The sequence below is a fragment of the Tympanuchus pallidicinctus genome, unplaced genomic scaffold, assembly GCF_026119805.1.
Source record: "Tympanuchus pallidicinctus isolate F22 unplaced genomic scaffold, pur_lepc_1.0 scaffold28, whole genome shotgun sequence".
Lineage (NCBI taxonomy): Eukaryota > Metazoa > Chordata > Aves > Galliformes > Phasianidae > Tympanuchus > Tympanuchus pallidicinctus.
In genome coordinates, this window is record NW_026294745.1 from 1,622,580 (window position 1) to 1,643,714 (window position 21,135).

General features: G+C 43.3%; 1 protein-coding gene across 2 annotated transcripts in view; it reads right to left on the reverse strand.

The window, feature by feature from the left end:
* The window catches only part of MLXIP (MLX interacting protein), a 43,074-nt gene that overhangs the window by 16,390 nt on the left and 5,549 nt on the right, over nt 1-21,135 (reverse strand). For both annotated transcript variants that reach the window (XR_008208672.1, XM_052691211.1), the window contains exons 2-6: nt 2,941-3,047; nt 2,522-2,607; nt 1,687-1,776; nt 1,398-1,439; nt 22-193 (exon numbers count right to left, since the gene is read on the reverse strand). Coding sequence is in view for 1 of the 2 variants with exons in the window: in XM_052691211.1 (XP_052547171.1) it covers nt 22-193; nt 1,398-1,439; nt 1,687-1,776; nt 2,522-2,607; nt 2,941-3,047 (497 nt within the window). In the remaining variant the exon portion in view is untranslated. The remainder of the gene's footprint in view (nt 1-21; nt 194-1,397; nt 1,440-1,686; nt 1,777-2,521; nt 2,608-2,940; nt 3,048-21,135) is intronic.

The window sequence follows — 21,135 nt, forward strand, 5'->3', positions numbered from 1 at the left end:
CAGCTGACAGCCAACAAATACCTATCTCTCTGGGATTTGGCCAGGAAACCAACTGATGGGAAGACAGTGTGGAGAACAGGGTGTCAGTGAACTCAGACATAAGCATATCTGCATCCAAGAGGCTGCCCTCCTCCATGGGGACAGGGGTTTCTCTACTGTATCTTCTTTTTTGCCAGAGAACCACATCATCATCCTGCCAACGGAAAAGAAAAGTCAGGCTGCCTATACAGTGCTAAAGCATTCAGCTGCAGAAATATAAGAACGATTGCCACTTTTCAAATCTCTAAGAGCCATTCAAATGGACTGAAACAGATCAGTGGTACTTCTAATAATAACTTCAGCTCACAGATTTGAACAACAAAACACTTCTACAGAAGTTAGCCCACGTGCTAGAACAGCATGGGAGAAATTTTTGCCCAAAAAGCAGGTGCAGACTAGTAATACATAAGACCAAATAACTGCAGCAATACTTTCTAATTTCATTGAGTGTATGTATGTATTTGCAGCTACACCTTGCACAAAGATTTAAAATAACAAACGTAGCAAAAATTCAAAGCAAATTAATTCCTACCTTGAAGCATAACTGAATCTGAAATTTACTTTATCTAACTTTGTGTAAAGTACAAAAACACATCATTAGATTTTACTTACTCTTCCTTCATTACAGACTAAGGACAACTATTTCTAGTCTGCAGCAAAAAAAAAAAAACCATAGCTTCTTGTGGCTGAGTCAGCAAGCAGCACTAACAATGCCAAAATACCATGGTGGTACATTGGAGCTCACTGCCAAAACACCTGAGTTTTGTGAAGCTGGGACAGATCCAGATTTATGTTCAACTCCAAAAAGAAAAGAGAAAAAAAACCAGAATAATACTTCTGATCATTTTATATGCCTAGAACAGATTTAATGGCTTTTAAAAATTTTGTTTTCATGCTAATTTATAGTACTGTTGTTCTCCTAAATATCTTGCCATTTTTAGGATCCTGGCATGTTATTTGCCAGCGTTGTGACAGCAGGAAGATCAACAATGTACCTGCACACATCCTCTCATATCCAGTTAGACAAGCAAGGAAGTAGTGCCAGTTATGACTCAGTAACAAGATGAAATAGCATGCCCATTCTCCAGGAGATTGATCTCTCTGCACATCCAAAGCTGCTTCTCATTTATTCTGTCACAGCACTTTAGATTCAACCTCTCCTCTATCCAATTTAAACTAGAAATCTTACATTGCTCTTCATGGTGTAGAAGCATTAATCTGTCTGACCTTAATTAAGACTTCAGCAGGATGCTTGTGTTTAGATTTTAATCTGTGCAAGCTACTGCATGTTACAGCTTTGTTACCTATTGCAGCTTCTACAAGCATAAGTGCAGCCACTTTTCTCTGGTATCACTTACCCTGACCAAACTCGACAGATCTTCATCTTTATGTTTCTGTAACTGCAAAAGGAGAACAAAATAGATCTTAAAGTCAGAATACATCCTACATATACCAGTAGAAGACCCAACTGCAAAACTTGCAATATCCAGTCATACACAATTAGTCACTGCACAATCATTTTTTATTTAGTGGGACTTGCATAATCTCTGCTTTAAGTATTACTGCATGCTAGCAAATGGGACATCAAAACTCAAAAAGCAACAACATACTGGTTAAGCTACATTAAAACTGTGCAAAGGAACAGACCCTTTTCTTGAAGTATGTTCTCCACTTGTGGTATTCCCTGATGACTATTTCAATCCTTCGTTTCCAGTACTTTCCTTCTGTTGCAATGGCCTGAGAACACAGATACAAACACATACCATGAATTACACAGAATCACATAATGGTTGAATGTTTAGTAAGTTTCCAAGCAAGTATTCAGGAAGAAAAAACATGAAAGAAATCTTGTTAATTCTGTTTGAGCTCATGTATCAGCAGCCCAGTTGTCCCAGAGCATATCTGACAGTACGAGTTTGTTGGGAGGAAGATGAAACAAGAGAAGGGTATAGCATTGTAAATTAAACGAGAGTTTTACAGTACAGAGAGCTACATCTACTGCCACATCAATGGCCCCACTCATCTTCTACAAGGAGCCAAAGGGCAACTGTTTGTTTCCATTTTGTGCAGAAGCATGACAATGGAAGTACACAAACACACATTCACTCTTTTTGTGAAGTTACCTTGACAGATTAAAACAAGTTTTCTCTTGTCTTGAAACTACACTTCAATTGAAGATACAGAAAACTCTCATAGGGTCACATAAATTCAGTTCCCAAAACAGCTATCACTGAATAGCCAGAAGAGAGCAGTGGCTGTCAAAATCTTAACCATTCAAACTAGAACACAGACACAACAGAGACTTTTGGCTGTTCCCTGATCACCTCAACAGGACAAAACTATGAAACATGCGTTCGACAACACACTTTCTTCACGTTAATGGCTCCTTCTAAATAAATAAAGACAATGGAGCACAGAACTACTAAGCTGCTTTCCTATCTAGCGGAGTAGAAAACATAGTATAATCTCAGCTGGTACACACCTCTGGCCGACGATGCTCATCTACATCAACAGAGCCATCCAGGGGAGTCACAAAATGGCACACTGGATTCTTGCGCTTCTCAAGGTCTGAAACAGGAATGCAAATCCGAGTGCTCAAGAAGTGTGGGCTCCACAGGGAGCCCTGTTACCACAATAGAAATGTGTGGGGGAAAAAAATATTGCTGGGGCTCCCCCCCGACAGCCAACAGGAAATGAAGAAATTTTAGGCAGTGCTTCCTCTGCATGGAAATCCCTGAGAGCACTGATCCAAAGATGGAGCCACAACAGCTGTCCACACACCACAGCCTCCAGCAGATTCCTGAGCTTTTCATTAAGCAGTAATTTCAGATCTTTCTTGCTTCTTGCATGTGTCACTCTGAAAATATTTTATAGCAACCGACAGCCCAGTTTAATACTTACATTGCATGTACCATGCCCTCCAGATGGCGTTATTGAGACGGATTTTATCTCTCCACTGAAGCTTCAAGCCTTTAAAATTTTTCCATTTTGGAGACACTAGCTTCCCACTAAAACAAAACAGAAAGCAAAATCATTCTGATTTCAGTTTTTCTCTTGCTGCAGCTACAGAATGAAGTGTTCCCCTAAAACTGCCAACAGGAAGACATAGAAGCAACCATGATTGACAACTTTTGCCTTACACTGTCCAGTGCTACTGATCTACACACCAGAGAGCAGTTTTCAAGACTTCTTCATATTCTTATCTGCCTGCTAACAACTGTCACAACAGGTTTTGCAAGCATTTCAGGATTGCAACTCATTTCACCCCTACACATTTTTCTTCTTGCTAGTATTCAGTCTTCTCAAATTTCAGCCTATGACTTCCATTAACTGACAACAAGAGCACTTAAAATTAAAATCTTGCAGGTTTGGCTGTATTATAGTTTTATCTGGCTTGGATTTTGCCAGGGAGCTGGATGAAGTCAACACAAGTTCATTCCTGCAGTTCCATCTGATTTTCTGGAATGGTAATACTGGAAAGAATGAATGAAATACCAGTTTCGGCCCAAGAGAAACCACCACCCACCACCTCTACAGTGCTGATAAACACAGCTGAGCAAGCTGGCACACAGATTCACCATCAGCCTAGAAATAGTAACATTTCTCCAAAGAAGGGGAAGACTAGGAAGAGAAACAGCTGACGTATGAATAGCCTTAGGGTTGGGGGAGAGGAAAAAGGAAGAAGCAACGTGTAAACACAACAAACACCAACTTCCCAGCCCTTACAACACCTTCATGAATCATTAATCCATGCTATTGACAGATCAGAGGAAGTAGGAAATAGTCCTAATGTAGTACATTCAAAACACAAATTAAAGTACATGTGCTGCCCCTCTCCCAGGTTCCCCCTCTCATTTTCTGTGATCTGCGAGTTTGGGGCAGACATTGGATCCATCCATTCATTCAGAACCCCACATCATCTCATTCTGTTTGCAAGCTTTCTGCAAGTCTGTTGTTACTCTTCTTGTTGAATATGCCTCCCATCTCCGCAAGCTGTCTCACCACCTTCACCAGCACTCCCTGCACAACCAGCTCCATCCCAAAATCTTCAAGTCTCTTGCTTACCATTTCTTTCAAATCCAGGTTAAGACACGGCTTCTCCATTTCTCATGTGCGCATTTACAGTTCAGAAGTAAGTCATTAACACGCTGACACATCACTAACACTGACAAAATGCCCACATGCCTTTGACTAAGAAGTCTGTCAACTTAATGTTCATCTCAGTTGCTGCCTGTGTCTGGACAGTCTGCCAAAGCAACAAAACTAGTAATGTTCATTCAGCAAAACAAGAACAAATGCTTTTCTTTAGAATAATAAAAAAAGGAAAATCCCTGAAAGGAACTGCGAAGAATATACAAGAGATCATTACATCTTCAAGGAGCCAATTAAAACTGGAATTTAAACACAAATAGTTTAAAATGTTCTCTATTACACTCTTCCAAAATACTAAACAAAAAGTAGAGCATCAAAAGAAGGAAGTGATTAAGAACCTATTCTCAAAATAATTATTATTTTTAGTTCCCATGGGAGCAAAGTACAAACCCAGCTTGAGGTCATAAGTGAAACGCCTCTACCCTTAACGAGAGAAAACAGCATGAAGCTGACAACAATATTTAGATACTAGTCCAAATTCAATTACTTGGAACAACAGTGCGACTGAAAGCAGCAGCCTAACTGAAACCCACCTCCAGGCTTTAAAGAAGCAAAGCAAAGCGAAACAAAGAAAACAAATTCATCTCCCCAGATAACCGCTATCTGCTGCTGCTGCCAGCTCCCCAGCTGCTCGACCACCACAACTCCTTCAAGGACACAGAAGGGCTTGCTGACCAGCTGCACATTCCCAACGTACCTGGGAGCACAGCTTTCCCAAACCTCGTTCTTCCTACAACCGCTGCTGCAGCTCCCCAGGAGTGCTGGCTGCAAAGGAGGGAAGCATCCCTGAGAAGGCACAGGCTGTGACAGCTACATCCCGCCATAGGCAAGAGCTGGGGGAGGCAGGGAACACAGCTCTCACTGCTGCCTCGCTGCACCGCCTGCACTGCGCAGGACATGCTGGCTCACACAAGCAGTGCTGAAGTATGAGACTGCTATCTTTACCATTGCCAAACTCCAAGTGAGTGAAAACGGCTCGATGGATAATGCACAATACATTTCAGGAATTCAGAACTCTCATGTAGAGATCTCCATCTCCCAAAACCAAACACCTTCAACCATAAGCCAACTGCAAAAGCTGCAGCTGCAGAGCCACCAGAGCTGGAAGCACCGTAGGACACAGCAGCCCCCATGAGCTTCAGAGGAGCCACAGCTCTCAGAAGAGAAACAAGGCAGCCACTTCCCTGTGCTGCAGCTCACCTGCAAGTTCTGGACACACCAAGAAAGGTCAGAGCCTGTTCCCAAGATTTTTGATAGTTTGTCCCAGCTCAGGACCTTTCTGAGGCAGCGGAGATCCAAGCAGGCACATACAACCTGATCTGTCAGCAGAACACACAGCTCCACACATTTTTGAAGTTCCAGGAAGAACAGCTGTGTTCTAAAAGCAACGGAAAACCCTCAAACGTCACAGGAGTCGCAGCAAGATGCAAGAAACAGATGCCTGTAATGAGGGTGTGACCTGACCTCCTTAAACACAAACACATTTGATTTTTAACTTTTTCTACAAGAAATTAAAAAGTATCTTAGGAGAAGGTGTGCATTCTAATGCTCTACAAAGCAGACTTTTGCACTGACAATACCTATTTCTAGGCAAAGCTCTACCCCTAAGAACCTCAGCGTTTTGGTTTAAATTAATAACATCCAGAATAAAGCACTCCTGGCATACATAGGCAAGCAGTATCCATGGAGGCCTTTTCCCTGACCGTATGTTACAGGGACATCTGCTGATGATTAGCAATGAACACAATTCTAAGCGTATAGTTCACAAATATTATCTAACAGATCAGTTAATGAGTTAGTGAGTGATCTTACAGGGCACTTCAGTGACGATTTTGACCCAGCAGGGACAATACAAATCAGTAACCTTCTTCCTTAACAGGTACGGGGCACATGAGATGCCATTCAAAGCTGTTAGGATGACTTCAGAATTAAGCCAGTAGCCCTTTGTAATTAAAACACTGATAAACCATTCAATCCAGCTCCTCTAAAGGCAGTGGAAAAACTCCTGGTGACATCAGTAGTAACATGATCACGCTCTGACACCATAAAACGACTTACAACAGAAGAATCCCCTGTTCTCCTCCCTGAAACCAGAGAGTTTTAAGATGGACTTTGGACAACATCAAGCCATGCGACACCACCACCCTCCACATTTGGACAGAAAAGGACTGTGTGCCAGCAGCACACAGGATGTGCTGGCTCATGCAAGCAGTGCTGGAGAAATATGTGACTTCCTTGTACAAAACCAGACGAGATTGGGTTGTCGTGGTTTTTTCCCAGTACTAACGAGAAAATCATTATTTCTGGAAACATTGGTTTCTACAAAGAGGACTTTAAAGGCACAGAACGACTGATCCTGCTGGAGGCTGCTCTGGACAGCTTATCTAGACAATTAATAGATGCCTTGCATAAGCATTAAACTAAAACTGCACAGAACAGTATAGCAGAAACTTCTTAGTTGTTTCTAACTCAACGTGCAGCTCCCTGGTTTTGATCTACCTCTGAAACCATCACAACTGTGGCACATCACTGTGTTTCCAACTTTTTTGTTCCCCATAGAAGTCACTAGGGAAAACTTTGCCTCCAACACCAGTTTGAAAAATCCCCTTTCCCCATTCAGAGAAAAATTAAGTTTGTACTGCACACCATGACACGCAAATGCTGCTAACAGAGGAGTTCCAGTTGGCACGTTATTTTGCAATTGTAGTGCACTAAATACTGCACAAGAGATCTGAAAAACTCCCTGTGAGAGAGGAAAAAGACTGCATGATCTCTTGCTTAAAAACAAGGAGACAAGCAGTAAGACTGAATGCTCATAGCTACAAAGTGTGTGAATGGGAGTTAGAAGTGGGACAGATTTTTGACAGACCGCTATGTTCTGCACGTGCAAGCTTCATTCCCACCCTCTTTCACTTATTTTGGTATTTAGGGACAAGGAAAAGTTGTTGCTAGAGCTGACTGCAGCACAGAAGTTATTTTTTAGTTCTGCACTCACATAGCAGCACCTGGCCTAGATCTATCCTAAGTGGAATTCAAACATAAACCTCTGAGCGCCAGGCTCAGATTCCACAGGCCTGACCCTGCTGCCCAAATATATATTCTCAGCAAACACAGCAAAGGTACCTCGACATGCAGCCACCACAGACTTGCAGGAATAGCTTCTCATACAGATGATATGTATCTTATGTCATATAGTTGAAAGCAAACGTTTTTTCATACCTGAATCTTGTACGTTCAGTTATAGGAACAAACCACAGAAGTGCACTTTGTTGTTTGTTAACAGATTCCCACCAACTTTGTGCTGGAATATCCTTTTTGCCTTGATAACTCCTACCCTAAAACTCCCTTCTTCTGCATTTGCTTTCCAATTCCTTCCCATACGTGGCCATTCAATCTTTTGAGGTAGACTAATTTTTCTTTTAATAGTAAGTGATGGTAGAGACTCTTAATCAATAGAAAAAAAAATCTGACTTGATATTACAGTAGCTGAATAGATTAAGCTGTTCAGCAACGTAGAAAAGGAACTCTTTGGCTTCTCCCCAGCATTTTTTGCAGGAATTGGTTTTAGTTTCTTTTTTAATCTCCAATCAGTTTTGCTGGGGAGCTGGACCTGTAAGCTCAGCTCCGCAAGGGCCAAAACTAACAATATTTTCCCAAACAAAGGTTCATTCAGAGAATCAGATTATATGCATTGTTTGCTGGACCAGAGAAGCAGGCAAGTGAAACACACAAACTTTCCTCCACTGAGCAAGTCTGCAGGACTTGCATGGAGGCCACACTTTCACATCCTCAAGTTCATACCTACAAAGTTAATCCCAATTGCAGCCTCAGGACACTAATCCCAGCCAAGCAAGCATCATAGTTGCTCATTTTCTTGAGGTTATAAAGTTCATCCTCCCTACCTGGAATCCTCGTGCAGCAGCAGATTCCAGGCTGAGGAGGGCTTTCATCCTGCCCACACTCCACAAATAGGGGCTTCATGCTGAAGTTGCATAAAACATTCTAAATCAACCAAACACTCCCATAGGTTAATTCTTCTCCATTGAAAAATAATACTTTGGTCAAAGGGCGTAAAAGGCACAAATACTTTCTGTCTAAATACATCATTTTCATGACAGAAACATTAAAAGAAGTGATTAGCTGGAATTGCAACACCTGCCAGGGACGCATTTTTTAGACCTCTTGCACCCAGGGATGCACCTCCTGAAGAGGAACAGCAAAGTAAGAGATCAGTCACACCACAGGAGCAAACACTCCTTGCTAAACAGACACATTACAAGCCTTCATTTATTCATCTTAAAAACATAACATTTTAAGTCTGAAAGCTAATTTGCCTAAACAAAGGCCCGTGGGGTCAGGGCTCCGACAAAGAACACATCTCCACTGGCAGTGAAAAGCACAGCTCAGCACTGCTGGGTCTGAGCACTGCCTGGTGCTGTTCCATGTCTTCCTCAGCAGGAGCAGCACAGAGTCCCACGTTTTGCACACACTGCTGCCAGCTTTTCACTCTCCATTAGGTCAGTCAGCAAAAGGGGCTTGCACTGCAGTTTTAGCCAAACATAACACAAGCAAGAGCTGCTCCAGGAAGGCTTGTGGACAGCTGGAAGGACCACTGCAGAAACGCTGAGACAGCACGGGCTGAAGGGGAATAAAGGCCAGCACAAATCTCCAGGAGACCTGGAGGCTGCGGCGTCCTTCAGCCAGTGTCTATTTAGAGACTCAAAATATTTGGATAGTTTCTGTTTCCCAGTTTAAAAAAAATTACAAAGAAATCAAAGGATGTTTCCAAAAATGTTCCCACTTCTCAGATGTTCACCCAATATGGTCTCACTTCACTACAGAACTGGAACAGCAAAAAGGAGAGAAAAACTTCATAAATAACAGCAATGATGCTTTGGTCAAAATACCAAGAAACTGACCCTGCTGTCACCATCCATCGCTCTCCTTGGAGAGCAAAACCTCTCCTTGATCCTCGCCATACTTCACCCATCTACAAAGATCACATACTTCACAAATATCAAAGCTTTTCAGGACATCATGTACTTGAACTATTAAATATCAAGGCTTTCTTTAAAGAACCATTAGATGCTCTCATGTAAAGAACGCTTCAGTGTTTGGTCACTGAAGACAGGAGAAGCAAGCAGTCCTGACTGTTCTCTCACTTGGCTGGAGAGCTCAGACAAAATAGGATCAGTTTGTATCTTTTTCTGCCTTTACAAATAAACATTAAAATAACGTGGGTTTTCTGAACTATTTCTGGTGTCTGCCAGCAACACCTGCACTGCTCACATAACTGTAGTTAAGAATATCAGACCTTCCCTCAGAAGAAAGCAGCGCAAACACAGTGAACAGTAAAAAAATCTTACAGCTAAGAGCCACAAAACTTTTGCAGCAATATAGACGTACATTTAAAAAAAAAAAAAAAAAAAAAACAGTCCTCCATAGGAAATTGCTCTGATTTTTGTTTAAATAAACACTGCCACCCAAAGTTCCTATTTTGGTATGAAATGACAATCTGTCATTTATTCTGGCAGAAAAGATGTAAATGTGGAGAGCACACAAAGTGAAAAGTACCACCACTTCTAAGTATTCTGTTTTTTAAGGCAGTGGATTTCAAATCTCTCTTGGAACTGAACATCAACGCATGCTTATTATGTGGAATTTAATGATAACTCAATAAAATGATACTTATGGTAGCATATTCAAACACTAAAAAAGGCAAGAAGCATCTGAATTCTGAAATCTGAATACTGCATGTATGTATATATATTGCTTGTGATCAAAAGGTTTAATTATAGGCTCACATGCAGTTTTTTCCATATCCTAAGTCTCTCTGCCTGTGCACAGAATCATGGCACGCAGCACATCTCAAGCATTAAGCACACTGGCCCCTAATGCTGTTTACTTCTCCGTGCCCATACTTAAATGTATTGGTTATTATTTAGGGTTAACAACAAGGCCACTCACAGGTTTCTCCACAGTGCTTTCATTCCCATTCTGCATTGGAAAACTGAGAAATGGACCTATTAACATTTCATTAGCCACTTCTCTGCTCAGCCAGCTGAGGTGTTTTTGCTTCCAAAACCACGGATGCCCTTCTCTGTCCCCTGCAGGCAATGAGCTGCCACCTCAGCAGCTACTGGATACATGGAACAGTCCAGTCTGACCAAGCTTAAGAGCAGTTTCACAGGTGAGAGTGTTCAAGTGGCACGTGGGCAACAGCCTCACCAAAGAATGCAAGGCCCTGCTACAAACCTTTGGGTAGCAGCATTTTTTAAAAACGAATGGAACCCTTTTTTCTTTACTTCAATATGGGCAAGACATTTTATTAATGGAACAGACTGAACTTCTTTTAACAATTTCTCATCCAAAAATCATTGGCTTAAATATGAGAAAGTTCAGATCGAGCAGTTAAACAACAAAAAGTGTGGTTACACAGCTGGAATTAGTGGGCAGCGTTAAGAACAGAAGGTGCTACCAGAGCAGCCTACAATAATTGCTGGGTAAGAGGGTGGAAAGTCAATTTCTTTTAATGTTTGGTAGCTTTTTTTTTTTTTTTTTTTTTTTTTTTTGCGGTGCAGCTTAATGCTTCATGTTTTAAATGACTCACCCTTGTAACAAAATGAGCACGTTATCTCTGTATTCAAAGCAGTAAGCATGAAGCCTGCTCAGAGAATGCCAGCAGCTGTTTACTGCCTGCAAGCTGCAGGGCAAGAATTGAAGGCAACCAACCAGAGTTGCACAGCTTCAAATACAGCCTCTTTTCTTTTGCCTTTCTCACTGGTACCAGGATTGCACACAGTCAGTGCTGTGCCTGGGGCCAGGATGACCAGAAAATGAGCATCCAGCATCATCCACCAAGTTGTCAAAACTATTTTAGTGCAATCAGCTGGAGAACTTCCATTTAGGGAACATTTATTCTTTGCCCGAAAGGAGAAAAAGACACCATCAGCCTTAAAGCACCTCGTGACTCTAACGTGCAATGGCCCACCAGTGACTTCACCCTGATGTGCAGCAGCGAGGACTGTGATAAAAGCCAGATTCCTTGCTGCACTTTTCTCTCCAGCAGCTTTCTTTTCAGCTTCCTCCTTGATGCACACTTCCCTGTCAGAAAACAATCACAACACTCAGGCACCCTTTTCCCCCCGTCTTTTCCTTCTCTTCATCCTCTCTGCTGCTCAAGGATGACTTACAAGGCAAAGGAAGCACCCTGTACCTATCTAACAAGATTGTTCTGCCATGAACTTTCCTTACAAAAATCTCTGCTGGGAAGCAGAGCTTTCCCTGCTCTCAGCAGCTGCTGTGATGATCAGCAGCATGTTGCTCTGATAAGCATATCAACAAAGGGCTTCACACACGATCAATAAACTTGCTTTACACCACAAAGAGCTCTTGTCAAGAACAGTGATCAGGAACCAATGCTGCGCAGAGCCCCTTCCTTCCCAATTATAACGATAGCTGCTGGCAAGAACCCCCTTGTACAGTGCTAGGAACAAATGTGTCAGGATCCTTTTGTGATTCCGCCCGGATTAATAGACTGATCAAGGTGTGATAATCTAGGACCTTGTTTTAAGCACCTAAATTGTGGTTCAGAGACTTTTAACACACAGAGCGCCTGAAAAACCCAAACAAACCCTATCAGCACAGGGGATCAGTGCAGCTCTCATACCTACAGGAACTGAGAAGTGTTTACCAGGCAGAGAAACTCAAAACCGGCACTTCTGCCACACTGGATAATGTAACATTCCCCGCACAACATAGCCAGCCTAAAAATACACTGCGAGTCTTCAGGGATCTTGTTCTGAAAATGACTTAAGTGTTTTAAAAAGAAGCAGCGCTCCCCACCTCTCCCCTTGCAAAACAAAGCTTTCATACTATCTGTCTGCAAGCAGCTCCCTGCAGCACGAGGAGCACCAGACTTGTTACTAAATTCAGTTACTGCAGACTTGAGCACATGCAGCTTATTGAAAGCTCACGTAAAAGTTAGAGCAGAAGCTACACAAAGGACAGAAGCAGACGAAAGGCACAGTTGTGTCACTATTAATGCTACTGAAAGATCAAAAAAATCCCACAGAAAGATAATGCAGGGAGAAAACTCTTTCCAGAGTTAACATAAAACAGACCAGAATGAGAAGAAAAGGAGCTTGGGGGGGGGGGAGGGAAGAAAGGCATCTCTAAAAGGCCATATAGACTTCACAGAAAAACACTTCTGTTGGAACTAAGTGCAAACCAATGCTTTCTCAATAACTCCACCAACACCAGAGGCACTCAGTGGTGGGACCTGCAAAGCCACAGCTCCTCTTGGCCCCACTGCAGGACCCTGGGACACCCCTGGGAGCCACCACAGAGCTCACAGCCTCGGGGGGGGGGGCTGGGCAGGGAACAGGCCTTCATCTCCAGGCCAGCAGACAGCAGGCTGTGGAAACTTCCCCAGCTCCCTGACAGGCTGTGTAAGTGAGCCGGGGCTGAATTAAGTGGGACACGAGGCAGAAGCGTGCTAATGCTGATGACACGGAATCCGTGTCACTTTTCCCACACGGCTCTCGTTGCCAATTTAGGATTGGACAGGCTGAGGGAGAGTCCTGGAGCCCTGGTTCCCACACGGGGATGTTAAGATCAGACCGGGCCAAGAGAATGTGAAACACTTTCAAAGCCTGTCAAAAAAAAACAAGTAAAAATGAATGCAATTTGTTCAGCAATAAACTGCTGAAAACTGGAAGGCTGAGAAGCATGGGAATGCCAAGAAGTTTTCAGGATGCTCAGTGCACTGAGAAAATGGAGCACTATCGCTGCTCAGAAAGCAAACTCAAAATCCTCCCCCACCTCCAGTGTCTCCTTTAAGGGAAGCAGAAAGACAAATTCAGAGGCGTTGAAAACTGAACGCTGGCATCATTCAAGAAATAAGTCAGCCACTAGGGTGAATAGGCAGGTCATAGCGGTTATGATACAATTATGTTTCCAAGCTTTTGGAAAAGTGAGGAAAGATGAGAACTGTTGCTGAGTGCATTGCATTTGGGAGGGGAAGAGCGTCCTGGAGGCACAGCAAACCAAGTCAGTTTGCACAAACACAAATCACACAGGAACAACTGCCAGCAGCACCAGACAAGCAGGATTCCCTCTGCCCCTGACCTCCCAACAGTCACTCCCCGTCAGCAGGATTGCACAGGATCCCAGGACAACAGAGCTCTTCCAGCCATTCAAATTTCTCTCTCCTTAGAGCTATATACTAATCAGGAACAGGAAGTTTGAAAGCAGCAGTTTAAAGCTTTTCTGTACTTCCTGCCTCTCCAGACTACATGCAGGCAGCCCTCCAAGTGGCATTTCTTATAAAGTCATCCCTTTGCTCACAGGAACCACTATGACCAAATATCCCTCAGCACAACAGTCCAGACACTTGCCCATCATTCACCCTCACACTGCTTAAGACACAGTTGGACGAATGATCCCCTTGCCAAGGACACATCTTCCAAGAGTCCCACATGGTTTATGTCCCAAAGCAAGCGGTGCCTTCCCAAGCAAAACAATTACAATATCAGCACTTTCCTGAACCTCACTACAAACAACCTCTACTGCAAAAATCCTCCCTCACCAAACGACCCTCCCCCATGACTCTTCTTCAAATCATGTTTTTTCCACGTGCAAAAAATCACAATATAACAGCCTCAGCCTTCGCTTTGTAGAGTTCCTTGGAGTGCTCAAATTAAATAATCACACATTTGCTGGTGTAGGGAAAACAGTCTCTAACCTTCCTAGGAGCTGTGTCCCCATTTCCAAAAGCTCACTGTACCCACACAGGCTACAACCACCACATGCAGAGGTCAGATCCCAAACCTAATAATGCAGCTCATAAAAACTGCTAGTAAAAATTTAGGCTCTTTAAGCTCTGCAAAGACTTTTACTGGAGATCCAAGTGTTCTACTTGTATGACTGGATACTGAAAACAGATGGGATGCATGCTGGGCTTTTAAACAGAGCTTTCACTGAGCAAAACTTTATTAGAAACAGTAATTAATTGGCTTCTATTGCAGATTTGCACACATCTACTTGCAGAGCCTCGAAGTTGAACTGTGCTCTTTGATAATATTTGCTGATTTGATAAAGCAAGAGAAATCTAATCACGTGGTTCCTTAGAAGGGTTAACTATTTCACACTGCAAGACAGAACAGAACTCAGGAATGCCTCTTGTTCCGATGCAGTTTGATTACTCCTTCCCCTTCTTTACAGAAGGAATGACTCAGATCACAGAGGCATTCAAGTCACACACATACTGGCTGTGCTTTCATAAAGCAGAGGAATAGCCAAAACCTTCAAGCAGCCTCTCAGGGAAGGCAGCCGAGCAGTAGGCTGGTATCACCCAGAGCAGCCACACAGCAACACACACTGAACTTATCTGAAGTTTCCAGAGGCCAAGTGCCACTGACATGTACTGTCCTGTGCTGCCCAGAAAAAAAACCCACAATGTTTCTGCAAAAAAAAAAAAACCAAAAAACCTACAACAAAATGAGCGTGCTTGAAGGCTGCAGCTTCTGTAAGGCAAAAGACAAGCCTCTTATGAACAAAGATAAAAGGTTAGCAAACAGTGAAAGTGCTGCCTGGAATTTTGTCACTGCTGATACTACAACAGCGTCTAGCTGACTGCAGTCCTTGGCAACAGATGTCTCCTGCCTTACCATAAGGGCTGTATGAACAGCCATATGGGTCAGGCCAAAGGTCCCAGCACTCCAGCAGCAGCCACAAGTTTTTTGGGAACAGTGAGAACAGGACAAGCATGTCTGCATGACGCTCCCTCCAGTCCCCAGCATGCTCCCACTCCCCCCAGTCCCACATGCTTCCCATGTTTCTGCTGAGGGAAACTGGTAAAGGCAGGAAAGCCCTGCTGTCACATCTGTGCTGGCCTTGCACATCTCAGGCAGTCCAAGGACAAACCAAAAACGTGGCTCTGTCAATTACCAGCTGGGTCAGGAAACCAAGAGCTTAAATCAGCTCCAGTTCATGCAGTGGGTTAACTGAGTGCTCTGCATACCTTGACTCAGTGCACATTTCTGAGAAGTTGGACTTTTGTAAACACTTCTCAGTTGTTAAGGGAAATGATATTTATCTACTCTCTAAAAGCACATAAGAAGAACTGCGGTACTTCTTTCACTACGTCTACAGACTCTTTTATTCATACCTGGGTGAGTTGCATGTGTATTGATTTAGCAGCTCTTTGCCTGGAAAAGGGAGGGATAATGGCATTCTTAATAGACAAGAAGCACCGCAGTGACTGCTGCAACAGATTCAGATATCCCAGTGTTTGATAGATTGCTGCAGGCTTTCAGCTATTTCACAATGTCTGCTTTCTATTTTCACAGATTTTTAGGTGTCAAACATGATTGCTAAGCACCTAAAATAAATAGTTTCATCCTTAGGGATATTTTTGTCTTTGGTCAAATGTTTTCCCCCATCTCATCACTAGGTTCATTTGAACTAAGACTGTAATAAATAATGACAACAGGCAAAGTATTCCTCTGGCTCTGCAGCAAATCAAACTATTTCACAATAATACCAAAATCCTTTGATTTACTTCTTCCTTCCTAGAAGTGCTATATCCTCAAACCCAAAAAAGTCATTTCTGTGTGTGTTCCCAGGCCATCTGTTGTTCCCCTACTACAACCTTCAATTTTCTTTCTCAAAAGCTCCGTTAAAGAGCAAAAGAAAGCAGACCATTCCCTCTCACTGCCTTCCCACATTCGCCACACCACCACCTAATTTTCTGTTCCAGCACTCTCACCCTCCATCCCAGCAGGGACAGATGTTTACCAAGCAAATAGAAAGCTGGACTAAGCTGTAATATCCGTGCAGACATTAATATGCAGGAGTTCAAAAGTATACAAGGAAACATTTCTACCTTTGTTGAACACTCCATGCAATGAGCTAACACGAACAGAGTGGTAGGTAACATTCAGGTCCTTACGTACTGCTAACATACCAACAAATTTCACAGCCCATTCCTGAACCCCCAGCTCAGCTTAGCTGAACTCAGACCTTGTTGTGTTGCCTTTTGCACAAACACAACAAACTCTTCTGCTACAGACAGCTCCCACCATCACTACCATCAGCAGACTTTGACTTGCCATGGATAAGCCTGCTCACGTTCAGATACTCCTCACAATAAGCAGAAACCAAACATCCTAGAAAATTAATTATATCATTCTTTGCTGTGGAAAACGTGGCAGCATATAACAGCTCTGGCCACTGTTTGGTACATCAGAAAAACAGGACCTTCCACTGGCCTCTTCCCATTTGGCACTTTCGTAACAGCTGACAGGGCCAAAGCCCAGGTATTTCCTGTCTCCAACATACTACAAAGTCATTGCTCTCAGTAACTAATACAGGCTACATCAAGCGTCACACCAGAGCACCAAAAGCAAAGGTCTGCATAATGAGAAGATAATAAAGAGTGGTCAAGGACTTCAAAGAAGAATCACAAGGAACTGAGCAGCTCTTCCACAATTCACATTCCATTACTCCCTGCCCCTTTGGAAATGATTTCATTTGTGACGATAAATAACAAAAAAATTATCAGCAGCCAAAAATCTGTGTTCAAGATACAGACGGAATATGTTTCGCTGAATAGCCTGTGCTGGCTGCAAGCACACTCACATGAATGTACAGTTGCTAGATGGTAACCAAATGCAGTGGGCCCAAGTTATTTTTAGGTCTACTGTGAAGCCCCAGTGTCACTTCATTCCAACTGCTGCTGTCCAAAGACACAAAAGTACATCACGCAGGCGTGGACACTGTACCACCAGTCCTAGTTTGCTGATCTCATCCTGCACTAGGATTTTATGGGATGAGAACTTTGCCAAGGTGATAAAGCCCCTGGCAGGGACATGGCAATGCAGACAAGAGCAATGTTTTTGACAGCTGGCTCACATGGGAAACTTGTGGCTGCCACACTGAGGAGTGGCTGCATTCTGTGCAGCCCTGCTGTGGGTCTCAGAGCCATGCACCTCAGCTGCTGTGTCCTTGAACTGCCACAGCACAGCACCGGTTACTGTGAGACCTTGAAGGAAGAGAGAGTAAACAAAGTGGCAGAGGGAAAAGGAGGCCAGGACTTTGAGTAAACATCCCATGCTGGAAAGTTCTGAACACAATGAAAGTGGCAGATTCTGGTGGCAAAAGCATCCTCCAGGTCCCTGAATCTTGTTAGACAGAAATATTGCTAAAAGGAAAAAAAAAAAAACCAACCCTGCTGGTATACAAGGACTATCAGACTTCAGTGCTGGAAGAATCAGTGAAAAGAAAAGCCCTTATCCTGTTTACGCACGGTCCTGCAGATCTGATCTAAGTACAAGATGTACTGCAAACTGCAGGACTGAAGAGTAGCCCAGCATGGCTCTCCCACTCAGCCTGCAGGTCACAGCCTCGGGACCAAGCGCCTGCGTTAACCACAGCTGTTCAATGACAGTTCATGTGAGCTCTCACTCCTTTAGAAGGATACCGCAGGAAGCAAGCACAGCAGAAGACCTCACAAACACAATGCTGAGACTTGCAAGCTGCCACCTTCCCCCTAGATTTGCAAGACTGAAACATAAACAACACAGCTGCTGTTTCACTTCCAACACTAATAATGGCAATCCTCTTTCTCAAAAGGGCCAACCTATTACACAACAGGGCCACTTGGATCTTCCCCTTACCCCCTTGGTCACCCACAAGGCTCAGCTCTGCATCTCATTCTTACTCACAAGCCACTCCCAGAACAAGCAGATTCCACTGAACTCCAGCAAAGACAAGACCACCCTTTTATTTTCCAGCTGAGGTGGGAAGATATCTTTTTGTGCTCGTGCAGAAACAAAACCAAAACGAGCATCAGATTCCTGTACTTGTACAAGGATAGCTCCCTTTGAAACCAAGTGGGTAGGTCTCTCAAGCTTCCTTCCTTCTTCTGTTTCGGCTCTGAACCATTACCCCAAAATTCTGTGCTTCAGTTCCCACATCACTGAGGGAAAGCACAGGGAAACACTGTTTATCTGCAACTAAAGAGAGAAACACAAACAAAACATGTAATTTATCTGTAAAGACATCCTCTGCTTGCTCTGGTGTGGTTTAAATGTACAAGAAAGATAATCTCCGGAAATGTAAAAATCTCCCATGACATTAAAAAAAACACTTCTCTCTGTACGTAGCAAGGCATTCCCAAATACAGAAAAAATACAAATAATAAAACACATTAAAATATAGAATAAAAGACTGCAATCACTGCTTCCATGCAGCTGAACTACAAGTAGAGATGAGAAAGCCTGTAACTGTGCATCAGTGCTGTAAATAACGTTCTGATGATCAAAAAGCTGTCTGACAAAACTTTAAACGAGCCATTAAAATTTGACAAGGCATTAAAATCTTTTTACACATCTCAGGAAAAGCTTTCTACTCATTAAGTAGAAAGCTTAGCTACTTAAACAGCTGAATCCTTTTTCCAATAGCATCATGCTATGTCACAAAACACATCGTGTCAAAAGGGTTATCTGTAGGTCAGCGGAGGTCTGGCCTAAACACACTAACATATCACCAATTAAACAACACCAGATTCGAACACCCTGCTCTATGAAATCCAGGTGGTGATCTGCAGGTGCTCCCTGTCTGTTCTGTCACCTTTTGCTTTATAGCTCAGAGAGAATGAAGCAGCTGCCAGACTTGCTCATCTCAACCTGGGCTTTGTACCTTCAGCGGTACAGTGGGCATGGGCTGGGAGCTGCAGCGCTCCCCTGCTCTGCCTCCTGCAAAGGGCATCAAGCAGGGATGTTTTGGCTAACTTCTCAGGTTGCCTGGCCAAGGGAACCATTTGGCTGTGATGTGGGTCTGGACAGCTTCCCTAGGTCCTGTCCACGTCCAGTCCCATTTTCTATTATTCATAGGAAAGCACAGCTGACAGCCTGAACAGTGTTTCACAAAAGTAACTAACTGTTGCTAAATTTGCTCCCAAATAGCACTCTGGATTTGAACACCTTAAAGGTCAAACATAAACCTACTCAAGAGAGATGGAATCACAATTGCCCTGCAGCCAAACCTTCACACTGCAACTGAACAGCCAGAGCCCTATTTCACACACTCCTTTCCCACTTCCTCCTCAGGGGCTTTAAGCTTGCAAGAGACCTGCAAGAAATCATCACGTGCATGAGAATGACAGGCAGATGAACTATCCCTATGTGAGTTTGAGCAGCCAAACCATCTGCTCAGTCCAACACCCGCTTAGCGCAATGAAAGCGAGCCCAGCAGCTGCTGTGCATCAAGCCAAGGGGAGCAGACAAGAAGCCCGCAGAACGCAACCAGTCGCCTGACAGCATGGCCCTGCAGCCATCTGGAGAGCCACGTTCACCTTTTGTGCAAGTTTCTCGTACAGAAAGGGGTCGTGCCTGGCTTGGCGGTGAAGTGTTTGACAGCTTAAGGAGGTGGATGCCATTTAGACTTCCAAGTACAACAAAACACTTCTCCACAGGGGAAAAGGCCAAACTTCTCTATGCATAACAGGATTTTTCTAGGAAAAAAAAACAAACAAACAAAAAACAGAAAACAAAAAAACAGATATTCCAGAGGGGCATGGTCAAAAACAGACCTGAGAATCCTAAGCTGATGTCTCGGCTGCCCAAGCTTCCTTGGCAATGGCACACACCACAGCCCTTTCTCAGGCCGCACGGTGCTGCTCACAGCCCCCGTTTCCCGTGAGCAGGTGCTCCTCACCCGCAGGCCAGCGAGTGCCAAAGGCAGTAAGCAGCACGCTGCTTTCCCGATGCATTTAGATTACTGTTAAAATACCAGCCTGGTTTTATTACCCTGTAATCTGCATCTGCAGCTCCCCATCAGCTACAAGGCAATGCCTTTTCTAACAGGTGTCACTAAGCTGCAAGTCTTTTGCCTCATTTCCTCCTAAATCTTCCGTTTGTCTCCTTGCCTTTATTACTTATCTTTGTAGCTGAACTGTCACCTCTGATACAGATTCCTTTTAGGTTCCCGTGATAGATCACTGCTCAACTTTATGCCTCTGTTTCCCCTTCTCAAAAAGGCTGCTGCACACACCTGGCTTTCTGCAGTGTCTTTTCCACCTTCGTGAAAGAGAAAGGGAAAAGTAAGCAGTTAGCTGATTTATCTAAGATCAACAAGCCAGAAACTAAGGGCCAGAGAAAGGCTTTGTGTTCATGTCACAAAGCAAATAAGCTGCAGCAAACGCATGCTAAAACATTTCCGATGGCCATTACTGCCTGATTTACAAAGAGATGCCTACATTAATTTTACTGCAAGTAGCATAAAGACAGCATGTTTCACATTCAAAACAAATAACCAGAAACAACCCTCCAGCTCCCTTCTGAGTAAACAAACGTATTTTGAGAAGCCCACGTTTAGAATTTCTGTTCTAGCAGTAAAACTAGCAGAACTGATTTCAGGAAAGCCTAGCTTTTCCTAACCCTGTTTTCCCAGCCTTCCTGCTTCAGAAACTGTGACAATAGTGTAACTTCAGCTTGCACTAAAAACAATCAGATTCAGAATTTTCCATCACTGTCTGGAACACAAAGAACCAACTCTATTTTCTTTGGAGGTCACTGAAACAAGTACTTTTTCTAAGCATCTATAGAATTGTTTTATACATATTTTAAAGGTTTCCTTCCCAGAGTGAAAGGAAAGTTTATAGGACAGCTGTAAAATATTTCAATAGCCATCAAAGAGTTCAGAAAGCTCGCCTCTTTCCTCAGAAGTAGCTTAGAAGTTTTGTCTTTAAAGAGACTGTTCATGCCTGTGACGGTACAATATCAAAGGACAGATGAGGAAAACTGTAAATGCAATTAATTTCTGCATACAAAGGAAAGGAAGTAGCTAGCATATAGCCTACGGTCTGTTAATTAAAAATGAAATAACAGATTAGATCCTAACTGCTCCAAGCTTCTAAGCTGATCAGCTTTGTTGTTTTGT